Raw genomic sequence first — 18,674 nt, 5'->3', positions numbered from 1 at the left:
GTAATGTACAAACATCTTATTTAATAAAATATATGATGTTTTATTTCAATTTTTAGTTGTATTAACCACAAACCAATAAACTAACATCCAAGGTTATCTTGTAGTTTAAATATGTATGTAGAGACATACGGGTGGATCATGTTTAAGTGATAACCTAAATGGTCTATAGTAGATAGATAAGGCTGGATACCTTATCCTACCCGCTTTGTAGATGTTACAATTTTTGTAAAGTGCTACAAATGATCCGATCCTGATCATTCATGTGAGCGTGGATATTCTATACAAAGGACTTTGTATAAGACCGGACCACAAAATTTTAGTCTCATTATATAACGTCATTCATAATAGAGACTTGCATTTCACCAGGATGACCATAGGTAATATAACCTGAATCCTGAGTGAGTTGTGAACTCCTGCCTAAGAAGGTGGTCCTTTGATTTGCTATGTGAGGGTAGCCAGATCGCCGACTCAATATTCCTACCATTTTGGGGATTTGTTTGATTGAGGAGTTGGGAAAACAACTACACAAGAATGAATTCACTCCTTCCCCAACGTCAAGGTAAGAAGATAAATTGTTCCCTTAAGGGCTGATTCCGGGGCTCGAACAATATGGTGCCTCACCCTCTCCTGGTCTGAGAGGGGTTTAATCATAGTTGGACTATGATTTATTGTTCATTAGAGGGATTAGTGGTACTTAAGAAATTAGATGTAACTATAGGGACAAAACGGTAATTTTGGCCCAGCTGTACTTACGAGCAATTTGTGAAGGGTCATCGTACTATTGATTGGTTATATCCAATGGACATAGAAATATATCTATAGTGCGAAAAGTGCAGTTGACGTTCTTTATTGGAGTGCCCATCAGTTAACGGATGGTGAATATTTTAATTAAAAGAATTCAATTAATTATTCACGTACTGTTGGAGCTTTAAGTTACAAGTTCATGAGGTCCCCTCGGTAGCTCAACGAGAATTAATGAGAATAAGTTTATGAATTAATTTGAATTGTTCAAATTAGTTGAGGGAATTATTTATATGTGATATAATTTAGTTAATATAATTATATGTGATATAATTACTATAATGTATTGATACATTATAATATTAAGTATTTATGAGAGGAAATAAATATTTAAATATGATTTAAATATTGATTATATAAATTGAATTCATATAGTTAAATTTAATATAAATGTGATTTATATTAAAAGTCATTAGAGAGAGAAAGGAAACTATAGGTTATATTGTATATGATACAATATTAAAACTATAGGTTATATGTTATATTTGATATAACATATAGTTTAATATATATTATATGATAAGGTAGTTATCATATGAATATATATTAAATTATTTATTAAGTAAATAAATAAATTTTTTTTATTTTATTTATTTATTTTTGAAAATTATTTTTTGGGAGGGAGTCCCTCCCCTTTCTTTCTCTCCATCACGTTAGTGAGGCTGTAGTTGAGAGTTGATCTTTTTCCTTCATCATCCAGAGAAAAATAGAAGGGTTCTGTGTGTGTTGTCGTTTCTCCTGTTCTCTCAAATTTTCTACATTCACTCAACAAAATTGCCAGAGCCCACAAACTCTTGGGTTCTCATCCCAGAGAATACCATGGTAGCCATTGTTGTGGTGCCCAATTGGAGTTCGAGGGAATTAATTGAAGAACCAGTCTTCATAGGTAAGGGTTTAGAACCCAATTTTCTTTTTCTATATTTCATTTTCAAGCATGTTGCAATTTCTAAATCAAATGCATAATTTTTCCTATTCTTTTATGTAAATTTTGAGTTCTGTGAATTTGGAAAATTGGGACGTTCCGCACTTTCGCTTCAGGACCTTTCATAGGGCTTCTTCATGACCAAGTGTGTTGGCAGAGGGGGCAATGCGAACATTCCCATCAGAACCTGGTTGATATACTGAGTTGTGAAGTTAAATTGATTCTAGCTTCTCTGCATTTGTTGGCGCATGTAGTCACTTAATGCCACGTTCTGGCATTGTAGTGTTCCCAGCTGAAGGTGAAGTGCCTCGATGGATATGGCCAATGGTCTTATTTAGGCTTGGATGAATTCTTTAAGTTCATCCATATTGGCTTGAATTATTGGAGGGGTGGTTTCGTTGGTGGGAAATTGTTCGTTTTCTTGTATTTCCCCAACTGGGTCTTCTGTGTGCTGGACGTTGCTTGTACCCAACCCAGTTGGTACATAAACGGTAGTATGAGGGATAAAGGAAGGAAATATTGGTGAACTTGGAGGGGAAAAGCAACGACTATGAGTCTCACCAATTTGATCCTCATATGTTTCATCTTGAGGCGTTGGATTATTTGGATCATCGACTGGTGAGGGAAAGGCTAAGGCAGGAAGAGGGAGGTTCAGGTCTAAGTGGGTCTCTTCATGCTCCAACACCGACTCTGCTTCTGATTCTTGCTTATTTATTGAAGCATCATTGCTGTGTTCATTGTCAGACTCTTTGACGTGTCTCCTTTTTATCGCGCGTTTGGAGGATTGAGGTCTAGTTGCCTTGGTCTTGAGAGGTAGGGCAGGTTGGTTGGACAAGCCACGGAGTAGAAGCTTAATTAGTTTGATATCCATGAGACCTTCAACTTCCTCGAAATCATCCCTCAGAGGGATGCCCGCGCGTTCACATAACGCATAGATGAGCCCCGAAAAGTACAGTTGGCCGCATGGCTTCCCTTTGATAGCCTAGATCTGTTCTATTATTAATTTGCGAATGTCAAGGGGGATGCACTGCATGATGCAGTCAATGGCCAAGATGCATTCCCTTGAAACCGTCTCATCATGCGTTTTAGGCATGATATGATTTTTGATCAAGTATAACCAAAGGTTGGCGTCAGATAGTAAGTTCTTAGAAGCCATCATCATAACACCCGTTCTTGAGATTTGCCATGTACTTCTAGGCTTGGCCACAATTCATAACACATCCTTCAATTGATCTAGAGTTGGTTTTTTCGAGGATGCAATTTTCCTCTTCATCTGGATTGTTGACTATGTTGAACACTTCATTGATTATGTTGGAAGAAAAGCGCACTAAGGTGTATTCTACCAGTGCCGCATCTTTGTTTTCATCGAATTGACTTCCGTAGAAGGCGCAGACAAGGCGAGGGTAAATCCTTATAGGGCCTACACAGAGCTGATGCCAACCCATTGCATCTACTATGTCCGTGATGTACTCAGGCAATGGGTTGCACTCGGGGAAGAACCCTTTCTCAGTAAGAATATCACTGAATTTCCACTTCCTTCCTTTGACTTGTCTTGGTGATGCAGTTGTCACCTTCTCTCCTTTTTCTACCTCACATCTTCTTGCCTCACGGGCTAATGCCCTGGCTTCTTCCTTCAAATCTCTTTGAAGGGTTGTTTTCCTTTGCCATTGATGCGCATGCCTATACTTTTTGAGTCTACGTTCCAATTCACTTTAGTCGGAGCTACTTTCTTGTATTACAACCATAGGACCAGCTGTAACTTCATTATCATTTTCTTCATCTTCATCTTCCTCCACAATAAATCTCTTCTTTCTCCTTGTTAAAGGAAATCACAAACACAGATCTCCATGAGCAGCGGAAGTGGATCGTTCAAAATTCCATTCGAATGAACACAAACAATTATGATCTTAAACGAAAACTAACAGATTATGCATCAACAGAAACTACAACATGCTACAAGGGATTCAAGAGATAGAGTATGCGTACCTTTGAATAACCATTCTTCAAGAATCCCTCGATCAATCTCCAATGTGTCAAACAACAACACTTGAACGCAACAAACAGACCACCAACAGCGTGAACAACTTGATGCTCCCCGAACCCAATCGAATCCAACTTGATTCACGAATAGAGTAAGGACACCACCATAAGTGTTACCTTGGTATTCTCGATGTGAGAATCCAGAAGTTGTGGGCTCTGTATGATCTTGGATTGAGGAAGACAGAAGGTATGCGATCGAGTAGATGATCGAGTAAGTGGGAGATATGAACACTGTCTATCGCATAGACGATGTATTCGATCGTTTAGTAAATGAAGCCTATCACATAGACTTTGCTACTCGACCGTGTAGCAACGACCAAAAGAGTAACTATCGTATAGTCAACTCTTAAACGATCTTTTAGACTTTCAACAGCTATCGTTTAGTAAAAATAATTTTTATTTGATAGCCCTTTTCCGTGAGAATTTTCCGAATGGATTCAACTCCTAATTTTGGAAAACAATTTTTCTTTTATCTCACGGTTACCATAAAACTTCCAATAACCTCTCACTCAAACGGTTATTAGAGAAAAGAATTAATGATCATATAATCAATATATTATAAATAAATATGATAACCAACTTATCATATTATATTTATAACCTATAGTTTTAATATTCATCATATGAAACATAGAAACCATAGTTCTTTTTCTATTTTATGATATGTAATATAAATCATATTTATATTAATTCCTCCAATTAATGTATCTCATACATCACACCAATTATATCACATATAATTGAATTTCCTCTTGTTAATTTGAGCACTTCAAACTAACTCAAAATCTGATTCTCAACTTGAACCCATTGAGCTATCAAGGGGACCTTATAGACCTGTAGCTTGAAGCTGTTGGATCGATATGGCAACCCTAGAGGGGTGAATAGGGTTTAATTAAACTTTTTTTTTCTAAATTAACAAACTAATCAATACACTTTTTATAAATAATAAGAAAAAAATTCAATTTATGCAACAAATAAGATGACAAAAATGTGATAATTTAATTCTATCAAATTTTAGCAAATAAATAAGAACAAACTAAAATATATAATAAATTGCTTAAATTAATTGCAAAAATAAAAAGGAAAGAGTTAGAGAAGAAGACACTGTAATTTTTATAGTGGTTCGGTCAAACTCGATCTACTCCACTCCTCAAACGCCTCTTGGAAATTTGAATAAAATCTTTCTGACTCTTTCCATGGATTAGAGCCCAACCGTTACACCACCGCTCCTTTTACCAATTCAAGAGCAAACCCGATCCTTTCCACGGTTTAGGATCAAACCGTTATAAATGTTGGAATTTTTGAAGAACACAATACAACTCTCACTAGAGTGGATTTACAAGTTTAAGCACTCAACAAGTTTATCCTCACAATACAATAACACTCTCTCAAGAATAAGATGAAAAGAAAATGATTGGGAACTTAGAGAGAGCAACAATGGAACTTTTGAGTTGAATAGATTTGATGTTAAGAATTTGTTAGATTTTTAAAATTGGAGAGGAATAGGTTATATATAGAATTGAATTTTTTAGAAACCATAATTAATTTAGACCATTGGATTTGGAAAAGATAAATCAATGGTGGAGATTTTAAACTAAACTAGTCGTTAGATACAAACAAAATATAATATAAAATTCCTTTTCTTTAAATTTCTTTTCTTTAAAATTAATTCCAAAAATAAAAAATATACCATGTGTAAACTTGCCGTTAGACACAAACATAAAATAATATTTAAATTCATTTCCTTTTAATTCATTTTCTTTTTAAATTCATTATTTTAAAATCAATCCAACATAAAAAACATACACCAGTGTAAAAATAAGCCGTAGACACAGAACATAAAAATAATATAATTTATTTTCTTTTAAATTTTTAAATTTCAATTTTTTTTTTTTTATTTTAAATCAATCCAAAAATCAAAAGTCCCATCGTATGTTAATCTCTTAATGATCCACCATTCAACCAATATGCTTCCACATGTCTACATGCAAATGGTCTAGTATGCCACGTCATCCACCACGATATTTTCTCTATAGACATTGTTTCGGTCATATCGTCTTCGTTTAGCTTCGATTTGAGTGATTCAAGAGGTGATGGAATCGTTGGTTCTGAGCTCTGCGCTATGGATATATTAAATACTAAGATTTTCAGTAATTAAAAATTGAGTTTGTTATCATCAAACATTGATTAATAATTAATTAAAATTAATTAATTGAGATTAAGGGCCAAAAAGCCACAGAAAGCTCCAAATGGCATGTGAATAATTGATTAAACTCTTTAGTCACAAATCCACTATCCGTTAACTGTTAGGCACTCCACTAAAGATCGACAGTTGCACTCTTCTCACTACAGATATATTTCTATGCCCAATATAACCAATCAACAATGTGATAACCCTTCACAAATCGCTCGTAAGTACAGACTGGGCCCATAGTATATTTTGCCCTATAGTTACATCTAACTCCTTAAGTACAATTGTTTCTTCTAATGAATATAAGTCATAGTCCTATATGAACTGAGATCTTCTCTTCCAAAGAGAGGGTGTGGCCACTATGTTCCAAAAGACCTGGAATCAGCCCTTAAGGGAGCAATTTATCTACTTACCCCTGATTTGGGGAAAGAGTGGATTCCGTCTTGTGTAACTGAGTTCTCAACTCCCCAATCAGATGAAAAAGGTAGGCTTGTTGAGTTGACAATCTAGCCACTCTCACTCATACTAATCAAAGGACCGCCCTTATAGACAAGAGTTCCCAAAACACTTAGGATTAAGGTCATGTCACCTATAGTCATTTTAGTGAATGTAAGTCTCAATTATCAATGACGTTATATAAAGAGACTAATCATCTCATGGTCCGGTCTTATACAAACTCTTTGTATAAGACACCCTCGCTCGCATGTCTTCACATGAATGGTCAGGATCAGACCATTTTAGCACTTTACAACACTTATAAATAGCGACAAAGCGGGCCGTATTCGTAGTGTCACTAGGATAAGGTATCCGTTCTTTATCCCTATACTACGGACCATTTAGGTTATACTTAAGGCATGATCCACTTGTATTTCTCACATACATGCTTAAATTACATGAAATAACCACGGATCATAGTTTATTGGATATGAGTAAATGCAAATAAAATAACATTTATTTGATTAATAATAATGTGTGTACAAAATGTTTACAAACTGCGAGACCACCGAGAGAATTAGGACACCAATCCTAAAAATGGCGTTACATAAAGAGACTAATCATCTCGTGGTTTGGTATTATACAAACTCTTTGTATAGGACAACTCCACTCGCATGTCTTCACATGAATGGTCAGGATCAGACCATTTGTAGTATTTTACAACACTTGTTAATATCTACAAAGTGAGCCGTATCCATAATGTCACCAAGATAAGGTATCCCTCATTTATCCTTATACTATAGACCATTTAGGTTATTACTTAAGACATGATCCACTTGTATGTCTCACATACATGCTTAAGTTACATGAAATAACCACGGATCTTAGTTTATTAGATATGAGTAAATGAAAATAAAATAACATATATTTTATTAATAACAATGTGTGTACAAAAAGTTTACAAACTACGAGACCACAGGAGAATTAGGACCCAATCCCAACAATCTCCCACTTGTCCTAATGCCTCGGGAGACTAATGTACAATACATAAAACAACACAATATATGATAAACTAGGGCATACTCTATACCCCAGTATCACTTGTAATGTTCTCTAATGGCCCATCATTCTCATCAAATTGGCATTGATGGGATGTATCAGGGTCGAATCCTTCTGTCCTTGCTTCCATCTCTTCCTCTAGCATTATCGTGTAGCAATCTACCTCATCCATTATTCTCTCTACCAGACTTGAGGTGCTAGTCTTGCTTTGATGTCCAATCTCTTCTTCTATTGATGCGTTAGTATGGACTGGACACATCATCTGATATATCTCTTCCATTTGCCTTCGGTCTAAGCTAGCTAAGATTGGTCTGAAGACCTTTTTCTCATCTCTGTGAGCCAGCTCTTGAGGGTCATTTGGGTGTGCAGTTTGTTCCAAAGCAGAGCTGTCAGAACTTGGTGGATCGCTAGCAGGTGCAAGTGGTGTAATGTGTGGGGTGGAGGTAGGTGTATGCGGTGATCCTAAAGAAACAGGAATAGGCGAGGAGAACTGAGTAGTTTAGATGGTTTGGGCCACTTCACTGGGAGAAATTGTGGCTAAGGGTTCAATGATGAGGGCGCTACTGGACACACAACAGGCGAAAGAGACAGTCGGAGGTGCTTCGAAATTTGGTATGCATTGGGATGATGGGAGTGATGGCTGGGATAGTTGGTGAAGGAACAGGCTTTTTGTAAGGTCGTGCGGTACCTGATTTGGTAGAGCATTTAGATGCAGGTTGTTGCGTTGGTTTTACTAACGTCGAGGACTCAAGACTGGTAGATGACATAGACGCCTGGGGTTTTCGTAGGGTTTTGGCAGAGGTGGAGGACTGTTTGATGGTTTTGCTGGAGTTCGTGCTGTGGTGGGTTTAGGTTGGGGCAGCTTTCGAGAAGTGAAAGATGAACCACCATGTTGTTTGGATAAGGCAAAGGGTTTCGAGATAGGAGGAGGAGATGACTCAGGCGATAGAGAAACGGAAAAAGAGAAAGAGCTTACCGGCGAGTCTTTGGCGAAGCTCATGGAAAGGTTTTGGCTATCCGAGGTGTCTGACATTATGATTTGCAATGAAAGAGCTTGAACGAATGGCGAATAGGTGAACTTGAACGGCTGGAAAATTGAGGGCTCGGGGAAGAAGAAGAGAAAAGAGGAAGAGGGGCTCAGTTGTCTTTTTATAACACATAATAGAAGAGAGAGAAAAAGGGACAAAGTTGACAGATGCAACTGAGGGTGACATTCGGGCTACTCATTTAATGCAAATGAGAAGAGTAACTTCTCGGGCCACCCAAACACTTGATTGGTTCTTTCCCCATAGAGCGTCCTTTCATATTCCAACTCATCAGCATGCGTTGTAGTTCTAACGTCACTACTTAAGTACCCTTTCCTAAATTTTGAACTATTACAAAGTTTGTTTTCTAACAAGCATTAAAAATTATGCAAGATAAATAATCAATTGCATGAAAAAATACAAACAAGAATCAAAGAAAAGATCAAAGCAAACGCATGATATAAAAGAAAAACAAAACAGTAAAGCAGTAGAGAAAAGACATCCCTTGAGTGTATGTCTAATTCAAATGCAGGGACATTTAAATGTGAGCCTTAGATAGCTTCATGTAGCTCGATGGATTATTTCTGGCATTCCAAGTTTCCTTCAAAGTAGGGCTTTACTCGCCGCCCATTTACTTTGAATGCGTTTGTACCATTCTTTCATATGCGTTCCATGACCCTATGAGGAAAGATTGTCTTAATGACGAATGGTCTTGACCATCTGAATTTTAGCTTGCCTGGAAATAGTTGCAAACACGAGTTAAACAATAGTACCTTATGACCAATACAAAATTCTTTCTTATTGACGAATGGTCCTGACCAAAATTTGTTCTTCTCTTTATAAATTTTTGTGTTTTCATAGATGTCGTGCCCATTCATTAATTTCGTTAAGTTGCAACTTATGGTTTTCTCCCGCGACTTCCAAGTTTAGGTTCAGCTTCTTTACTGTCTAGAATGCCCTGTGCTCATACTCCAAAGGTAAATGACAAAGTTTTCTAAATACGAACGAGTAAGGAGACATACCTCTAGGTGTCTTGTAGGCAATCATGTACGCCTAAGAGCTTCATCAAGCTTTTGTGCCCAATCTTTCCTAGATGTGGTGACAACCTTTTCCAGTATCGACTTGATTTCTCTGTTGGATATTTTAGCTTGCCCATTCGTTTGTGGATGGTATGTGGTAGCTATCTTGTGCCAGACATTATATTTGGCAAGTAACTTAGAAATGATACGGTTAAGAAAATACATACCTTCATCACTTATCAGTGCCCTTGCCGTCCCAAAGCACATGAAAATGTTTGTGGTCAGAAATTTTGAAACAGTCACCAAGATTGTTTTAACCCAATTGGATACATAATCCACCGCTACTAAGATGTATTGTTGTCCACAAGAATGAGGGAGAAGCCTCATAAAATCAATGCCCCAAACATCAAATAGCTCAACTTCTAGTATGTTCTGCGACATTGCGTCCCTTGAAGAGATATTACCCGTGCGTAGGCATGGGTTGCACTTTAGTACATATTCCCTTGCGTCTTTGAAAAGAGTGGGCCAAAAATACCCACACTAAAGGACTTTAGTAGCAATACTTTGTCCTCCGAAGTGACCCCCATAAGGAAAGTCATGGCATTCAACTAGGATGTGTTTGCATCTCAACTTTGAGAATGCATCAATGCATGATGGAATCTGGGCCTTGTTTGTATAGAAATAGTTCGTCCCAAAAATAGAATTTGCTGTCATGAACAAGTCGTTTCTTTTGCTAGCCATTAAAGTCTTCAGGGAACTGTTTGTGGTTAAGTAATTGACTATGCCTACGTACCATGGTTTCTTGTCCTTAACTCTAAGTAGGCGTTCATCAGAGAACACATCTTAAATCTCATCTTGTCCCAGTTGTATCTCTTTGTATCTCTTAATTTCCACATCAAACTCTTGTAGTAGCAACACCCAATTAACGCATACCTCAAAGTCTTGATTGCGTTGTGAAAGTCTTCATTGGATATGTAGGGTCTGTTTAACTCTAATAATGCACTCAGTGGTCATGCAATCTGGGAAATTCCTCTCACAAACCTTCGATAAAAGCCTGCGTGGTCTAAGAAACTCCTCAAAACTTGAACATAGGCAGACAGGGGCAATTTGGCTATAACATCAATTTTTGCTTCATCCACTTCTAATCCAGCTTTGGACACCTTGTTTTTAGAACAATGTCTTCAATCACCATAAAGTGACATTTTTTCCAATTGAGTACCATGTTTGTTTCCTCTTATCGAGCAAGGACAACCTCTAAGTTGTCTAAGCAGGATTGATAGAAGTCCTTAAAAACTAAGAAATCGTCCATAAATATTTCAAAAGATTGCTCAAGAAAGTTAGAGAAAATTGCCACCATGCATCTTTGGAAAGTTTCCGATGTGTTGCATAGCCCAAAGGGCATGCATCAGAATGCAAATGTCCCAATGGGGCATGCGAAAGTTGTTTTCTCTTGATCTTCTAGAGCGATAAGGATCTGGTTGTATCTAGAGTATCCATTTAAGAAACAATAAAATTCTTTACCAGCCAATCGATCGAGCATTTGATCAATAAAAGGAAGGGAAAGGTGCTCTTTCTTGGTCGCCACATTGAGTTTTCTATAGTCCATGTGCCATCCTATGACAGTTATGGATGGGATGAGTTTGTTGTTGCTATTGACTATTACAGTAGTGCCTCCTTTCTTGGGGATGCTTTGTATTGGGCTTACCCAGCTACTGTAAAAAATGGGATAGGTCACCCCTGCGTTGAGCAACTTTATAGTTTCTTTCTTTACCACTTCTTTCTTTACCATGCATTGAATAAGATTTAGCTTGCATTGAGGCTTGATTGTTCCAATTTTCCCTTCTTCCAATCGAATCTTGTGCATATAATATGAATGGTTGATTCCTCGAATGTCAGCCATCGTCTAGCTAATTGTACGCATATGCTTCTTTAATATCTGCAAAAGAGAGAGCTCGTTAGGCTGAGAAAGATTAGCTGAAATAATAACAGACAAAGTATTATCAAGTCCAAGAAAAGCATATTTTAAATGGTCAATGAGAGTTTCTAAATCGAGCGTTGGTAGCTCTTTCAGGGAAGGACTCGCCGGTTTCGTCTACCGCTCATTTAGACTTAGCGGCGCAAATCTTCTCATAGTTTCACCCAAGATATGGACCTCACAAACTTGGTCCATTTCCTCTTCTTCAAACAGTTCAATTGAGTCGATAAATTGACATTGCTTTGCATCATCTAGAAATCTTAATACATTCAACACATCAAATTTATCTTCTTGGTTGTCCACACGCATGGTCAATTCCCCTTTGTACACGTCTATCAAAACTTTTCCAATAGCAATGAATGTGCGTCCGAGGATGATTGGAACATCCCGATCAGCCTCACAGTCTAAGATGATGAAGTCCGTCAGAAATATAAATTTGTCAACCTTTAGCAAGACATCTTCAACCTTTCCTTCATGATACATGATAGACCTGTCAGCAAGTTGAAGCATTACAGAAGTAGGTTGAGCTTCACCAATTCCAAGTTTCTTAAAGATTGAAAGGGGCATCAGGTTAATACTTGCTCCAAGATCAAACAATGCATACCCTACATTTATTCCTCCAATTGAATAATGAATGGTAAAATTGTCAAGATCCTTTTCCTTTTCAGCAATGCTGCTATTGTTCAACGCATTATACTCCTACGTTAGTGCTACTGCTTCCAACTCACTGATCTTTCTTTTCTTCGTTAAGACATCCTTCAAGAATTTTACGTAGTTTGACATCTATTCTAAGGCTTCTATGAGGGGAATGTTGATGTGCAATTGCTTAAGGATTTCAAGGAAGTGCTTGAACTGTTTCTCGTCATTCTTTTTTTATAAGCATTGGGAGAATGGTGCACTCAGTTGTACTACGTTGCCCCCGTGTTAGACGTGCTAGGTTATGAATGGCTGACAGAGCCAGGTGATTTTTCTTCTTGTTCTCTTTCAAATGCCATTGTTTACATTGTGTTCTTAGCTGCTGAAGGATGACTGCCATTTCTTGGGTTTATATTCTTCTCCACTAAAGGTCTAAAACTCTTTAATGTTGCCGCATGACATTTCTCCTTTTCATTGTTACTTCCCGGGCCCTCAGTGTTGCTAGGCAATACTCCGTGTAGCCGATTCTTCTACTCACTTGCAATGTTCCCTACTTGCATCTCTAAGTTCTGGATTGATGACACTTGACCCTTCAATAATGCATAATTCTGGGTTATGTATTCCTTCAATAGATTCTCAAGCAGAGACATTGAATTTGATGCCGACCCCCTCCCTTAAAGGTCTAATGCTGAGGTTGTTGCTATTGCTAAAATTCAAGTGATGACCTTTGCCTAAGTTGCTGATGTGTCCCAGGATGCGATTGCTCTTGTTGGTGACCTTCCTAAGAAAAATTTGGATGATTTCTCCATCCAGGATTATATTTCTTTCAGAATGGGTTATTTTTTTTTATAAAACATACCAATTATGGTTTTTATAGGCAGTCATTATAAGAGTGTGGTTCTCTACAGCCCACACAACTAGACATGTCTACGGGGCAGGGCGGGAATAGGGAAGGCATCCCCGTCCCCGTCCCTGCCCCCTATACCATTCCCCGCTAATACCCTAACCCTAATTTTGAGGGTATGAGGAAATAGGATATAAAAACAAGAAATATAATGAAATTATGAGGAATTTAGACGCAGGAAAACCAAGATAAATGAATCAAGTATGGAATAACGCAAAGGTTTAAGTATTGTCTACATGTTGCGAGGGGCATGCGGTGATGGAAGATTGGACCAAACAGTTGTCTTATGCGTGATGCCAAACGAGAGTGAAGAGAAAATGGGAGAAGGCGACACCAGCGAGATTGGAGGGAGCAGTTGAGCAAGAAAATGGGAGAGAGTGAGATCGGAGAGAGCGAGTATTTTGAATGAGAAAGTGGGCGAGAGCGATATTAGTGAGAGCACTGAGAGCGAGAGCGTGGAGGGTGAATTCAGCGAGATCGACTGAGAGCGAGAGCGGGATCAGCAAGACCACTATGAACGAGAGTGAGATGATAGAGTTGTGTGATGCGTTGGAGGTTACATTCATTAGCAAAAGCCACGAGAGCAAAACCGTCGAGAAAGTTGGAGAGAGCGAGAGCCACGAGAGCGAAACCAGCGAGATTGGGATAGATGGACGCATTTGAGGAGAATTGGATGCGTTCATTAGTAATTTGGATAAATAAATCAGAAATTAAGCAGATGAAGTGGCAAAAGAAGATTACATGCGGGAAGATTTTTATCAACTTAAGTAGGTGGTGTACGATTAAGATTACATGCAAATTAGATAATTTTGGTTGGCAAACCCAGAATTAGACAACTCAAAGCTCGGTTAGCCAGAGTAAGCATGGGTAGCATAAGGAAGAGCCATTTGTATGGTGAGTTGTCGTGAGGAAAGAGGTTGGGAATGGCTATAAATAGGAGGTCTCGACATGAAGGTTAAACTCATTCCAAACAATTTCAGTAGTAAAAATCCTAAGTAGATAGTGAGCATTTAATGGGAAAGCTGCCGTTGGTCTGGAAGGAAGGAAATTCGAAGGAGGTGCTGCTTAAATTCCAATTTGGTCTGAGTATGGGAACAAAATACGAAAGGGAAGACTGGCAAAACTGTGAGTTATAGCTTTATAGTTTCGATATATCGTGAGTGTTACAGCTTTAAAGTATCATGATTGTTATTACAGTTTTGGCATACTATGAATGTTTATATATATAAATGCATGATAGGAACGTTATTATGGCTTTGACATACTATGAGGTCTTAGTAATTGAATGCATATTAGGGTGTTACTATGACTTTACTACGTGTTGTGAAGTTTAATTAAAGACATGCATATTAGGTACTGCCTATGTGATATAGTTTTAATATTTATAACTTTGGTAGGTGTGAAGCATATTGTGAACACTATACTATATAGCCTTGATATAAAAAAAAGATTTTGAGTATATATACAGTGTGGCATATTATGAATATTTATTGTGGCATATTATGAATATTTATTTAACTCTATACATTGATATAGAGATATAGGCATAAGTAAATGCAAAATATATGCTTTTGGTGATATGATGATTGTCATGATATTGTTTGTGTAATAACTATGGAAACTGGATTATGCCCAGGATGTGGTTAGCATGCTTAACAAAAGGTGGTTGGCGGGAAAAATTGGTCGGCTTCGGTCAGCGGGAAATAATGGTCGGCTTTGGTCGGCGAGAAATAATAGTCGGTGAAGACCGACGGAAAATATGGTCATGTACCTAAGCATGACTAGCGGGATAAATAAAATGGTTGATGTGCACATTGGTGGAAAGTGGGGTCATAGGAAGGTTTCCATAGATGATTGTATTGATTAATAATATGATATGCATGCTACATGTAGCTTTTGGGATAAAGATTACTGGTTGCATGATTATATCTTTGATTGTGCATGAGTTATAATGCGAGTGTTGGCATGTAAATGATTTCCCAAAAATGATGATTTTCAAAGTGAATTTCATCTTAAAAGAACCACCCACTGGGCTTAGTAGCTTACACTCTTCAAAATGTTTTCTTAACCTTCCCTCCCCCTTCCCCCCTCCGGTAGCAAAGCGGAGTGTTCAAGGAAGAGTCCATTACCCACCACCACCAGCTAAGAATTTGGTAAACTCTTGGGGCACGGCTCAGACCATGAATAGAAAGAAAATTTAATTATATGTATAGATAGATAGGGAGAATGTTGTAAACCTATTAAAAATTTATAGAGACATGGGGGACATATTGAGCATAGGTATTGTCTTAAAAGGTTATATAGTCATTCTCACGCTCCCTTCCCAGTCTTGGGGTTTAATACTTGGGAGGGGGTATGACACCCCGTCCCCCGCAAATTTCCCCACGGGGATCGGGTTCCCTGTAGGGAAAAATTCCCCGCTTTTCATTTTTTTTCAATTTTTTAAATTTTAATAGAATATATTTTTTCAATGGAATTTTAATTAAAACATTTCCAATGCAATTTTATTTCAATGAAATATTATCAAATTTTCTACTAAAAATAATACATAGACAATTTGAAAATATGTATTTAAAATGATAAATTCTCATTATTTATAAAATTAAATCTCAATTATTAGAACATCCGCCTATAATTATCCATAATTCTTATTAAAATTCAACTTAAACTTAAGTAATTAAAACATTCATCCATAATCATCGTAACAAAGTTAATAGAGTTTTCAATTACATAAAAAGGTTCACAAATCAGAAGTCAAGACACAACATATATTTTAAAGAAAAGCTACAAAATAGCCAAATCAAGTCATTAGAAAATTTCATCCAACTTTGTCAAAGATGATTCCTGAAAAAAAAAAAAAACAAATATTGTACAAATTAATATAATCAATATTAAAATAATAATAGTAATAATAATACACAAACTTATAACTTACATCATTTGGATCTTAATCCTCAAAAACATTTTCCAAAACTTTAGCATCTATAAGAGTATGCTTATCTATTTAAGACATAGACAAAAGAAATTAGATCTTAAATTGTAAATAATACAAATTTATTAAATAAATTAAACAATAATATTAACTCATACCTTCAACCATAGCCAATCTTGAGTATACATCAAAGCTTCTAATAAGTTTTCATGAATTTGGGAACGGTCACTACTTCCATCTCGCTTGGAAATCGAAGAAGTACTAATTGTAGATGTAGGACGTTGAGGTTCTTCTAATGTACTTGAATTCGAATTATAAAACTTCATCAAATCACAACACATATCTCTAACATGTTTAATTTCAACAGTATGATGAGATCCATAGATTTTAGGAAAATAAAACTGGATCAATCTCATCTTAAACCTAGGATCTAATACTGTAGCTATTGCCAATACACCATGAATCACACTCCAATATTTTTCAAACTTAGCAATCATTCTTGATGCCATTTCTTGTATCTCCTCAACATCAAAACTAAGCCACTTAGAAAGTTCCAACCTAATTTCACAAACTTCTTCAAAAAAAGACATCGAAGGTTGGATAACTTGACCTAGAAAATAACTCAGTCATCAAGTAAAAGGATTCTAATCTATCATACATTTCTTTTGCAAAATTCCAATCAGTCTCTGAGGAAGACAAATGTATAGTGGTTCACGTTATTTTAGATGAGGAAAAACATTCTTGTATTCCAAAGCATTTTTGAGCATCACGAATGTTGAATTCCATCTTGTTACACAATCAAGACAGTTTTTTAGTGCATGAAATTTGTAATTGACAAACTCCTTCTTCAAAATTTTCCTTCCTTTTTGGAGAAAGAGTCCAAAAATGAGCAGTACCTCTAATCTTTTTTATACCATCAGAAATTATAGCCAGATTGTTGGGATTGGTATCCTAATTCTTCCAAAGTCTCGTTGTTTGTAATACACACATTGTTTTATGAATAAACTAATTGTTATTTCATTCTTGCATTTATTCATATCCAATAAACAAAGCTCCATGGTTATCTCATATAAACTTAAGCATGTATATGTGATATACAAGTGTATCATGCCTTAAGTGATAATCTAAATAGGTCTGTAGTATATGGATTAAGGTGAGATACCTGATCTTTGTGACATTACGGATACGACCCGTTTTGTAGAGGTTTGCAAATGTTGTAAACTACTACAGATGGTAGATCCTGACCATTCATGTGGAGACATGCGAGCGGGGGTGTCCTACACAAAGAGTTTGTATAAGACCGGACCACAAGATGACTAGACTCTGTATATAACGTCGTCAATGCTAGAGACTTACATCTCACCTAAATGACCATAGGTGACATGACCTCAATCCTGAGTGTTTGGGAACTCCTGCCTTTGAGGGCGATCCTTTGATTAGTATGGGTGAGAATGGCCATATTGCCAACTCAACATTCCTACCTTTTTGGGAACTTGTCTGATTTGGGAGTTGGAAACTCAATACACAAGATGGAATTCACTCCTTCCCCGAAGTAGGGGTAAGTAGATAGATTGCTCCCTTAAGGGTTAATTCTGGGGCTTGAACATAGTGGTCATAGCTTCTCTTTGGAAGAGAGGACTCAGTCATAGTAGGACTATGACTTATGTTCATTAGAGAATTCAGTGGTACTTAAGAAATTAGATGTAACTACAGGGGAATAATAGTTATTGGTCGAGTTGTACTTACGAGCGATCTGTGAAGGGTTGTCGCACTGTTGATTGGTTAAGATGGACACATAATATATCTGTGATAAGGAAAGTTCAGCTGCCGGTCTTTAATGGAGTGCCTGACAGTTAACGAATGGTGGATCCCGTGACTAAAGAGTTCAGTTAGTTATTCACGTACCGTTGGAGCTTCGAGCTACAAGTTCATAAGATCCCCTTGGTAGCTCAATGGATTTAAGTTGAGGGTCAGTTCTTGGTGTTGATTTGAAATGTTCAAATCGACAAAAGGTAATTCGATTATATATGATATGATCAGTATGGTGTATGAGATACATCAAGTGGAGGATTAATGTAAATGAGATTTACATTAATTGCCATAGAATAGAAAAAGAGCTATGGTTTATATGTTTCATGAGATGAAATATTAAAACTATAGGTTATAAATATATTATGGTAAGTTATTTATCATTTATATTTATAATAAATATTAATTATTGGATAATTATCTCTTTTTCTCTAGTAATCAATTGAGTGGGAGGTTATTGATGGTTTCATGTTAACGTGAGATAAAAGGAAAATGTTTTCCTAATTTTAGTTAGAAAAGGATTTGCAAAATGTTGTTTTGAGATTTCCATTCTCGGAAAATTCTCACGGAGAAGTTGTCAAGTAAATCAAATTTACTAAGCGACAGCTTGGAGTTAGCTAAACAATCATGGAGTGTTAGTACATGATAGACACTCAGTTAGACGATGAGCTAAACGATCGCATAGCTTTTCCTAAACGATTGGGCATCGACCTATATGATAGGTTGTTCCATCTCCCACTTGCTCAATCGTTTACACGATTGTGGTTTCTCTGGTTTTTTACCTCTAACCAAGTCCACATAGAGCCCACCCTCTGGATTCTCACACCGAGAATACCAAGCTAACCTTCTTGGTGGTGTCATACTCAACTCAATACTGTCGAGGTTCTGTGGAGGCTATTCTCGGTGTTCATGACCCTGGTGATTGC

General features: G+C 36.9%; 2 protein-coding genes and 1 long non-coding RNA gene across 3 annotated transcripts; all 3 read right to left on the bottom strand.

The window, feature by feature from the left end:
* Positions 1 to 10,897: 10,897 nt before the first annotated feature.
* LOC120084130 lies at positions 10,898 to 11,392 on the bottom strand. The gene has a single exon (XM_039040029.1). It carries the CDS (start codon positions 11,390 to 11,392, stop codon positions 10,898 to 10,900), a length of 495 nt encoding a protein of 164 aa, XP_038895957.1.
* Positions 11,393 to 11,584: 192 nt separating this feature from the next.
* LOC120084129 lies at positions 11,585 to 12,753 on the bottom strand. Its single transcript, XM_039040028.1, has 2 exons — positions 12,642 to 12,753; positions 11,585 to 12,072 (listed from the first exon to the last, which is right to left on the bottom strand). Exons 1-2 carry the CDS (start codon positions 12,751 to 12,753, stop codon positions 11,585 to 11,587), a joined length of 600 nt encoding a protein of 199 aa, XP_038895956.1.
* Positions 12,754 to 15,710: 2,957 nt separating this feature from the next.
* LOC120082787 lies at positions 15,711 to 16,992 on the bottom strand. The gene is made up of 3 exons (XR_005483285.1): positions 16,098 to 16,992; positions 15,943 to 16,007; positions 15,711 to 15,851 (listed from the first exon to the last, which is right to left on the bottom strand). It is a non-coding gene; the product is annotated as an uncharacterized LOC120082787 (long non-coding RNA).
* Between the last annotated feature and the right edge of the window lie 1,682 nt (positions 16,993 to 18,674).

The sequence above is a fragment of the Benincasa hispida genome, chromosome 8, assembly GCF_009727055.1.
Source record: "Benincasa hispida cultivar B227 chromosome 8, ASM972705v1, whole genome shotgun sequence".
Lineage (NCBI taxonomy): Eukaryota > Viridiplantae > Streptophyta > Magnoliopsida > Cucurbitales > Cucurbitaceae > Benincasa > Benincasa hispida.
Note: the sequence above shows the minus strand (reverse complement) of the source record. Positions and strands in the feature narration are given on the sequence as shown.

Bases quoted from the DNA above. Each gene is read 5' to 3' on its own strand.
- LOC120084129 (XM_039040028.1), bottom strand. From the start codon at position 12,753: ATGTCTCTGCTTGAGAATCTATTGAAGGAATACATAACCCAGAATTAT. The intron at 12,073-12,641 runs GTGAGTAGAAGA...GAATAAATGTAG, and splicing joins GCAAGTAGGGAACATTGCAA to GGTATGCATTGTTTGATCTT.
- LOC120084130 (XM_039040029.1), bottom strand. From the start codon at position 11,392: ATGGCTGACATTCGAGGAATCAACCATTCATATTATATGCACAAGATT.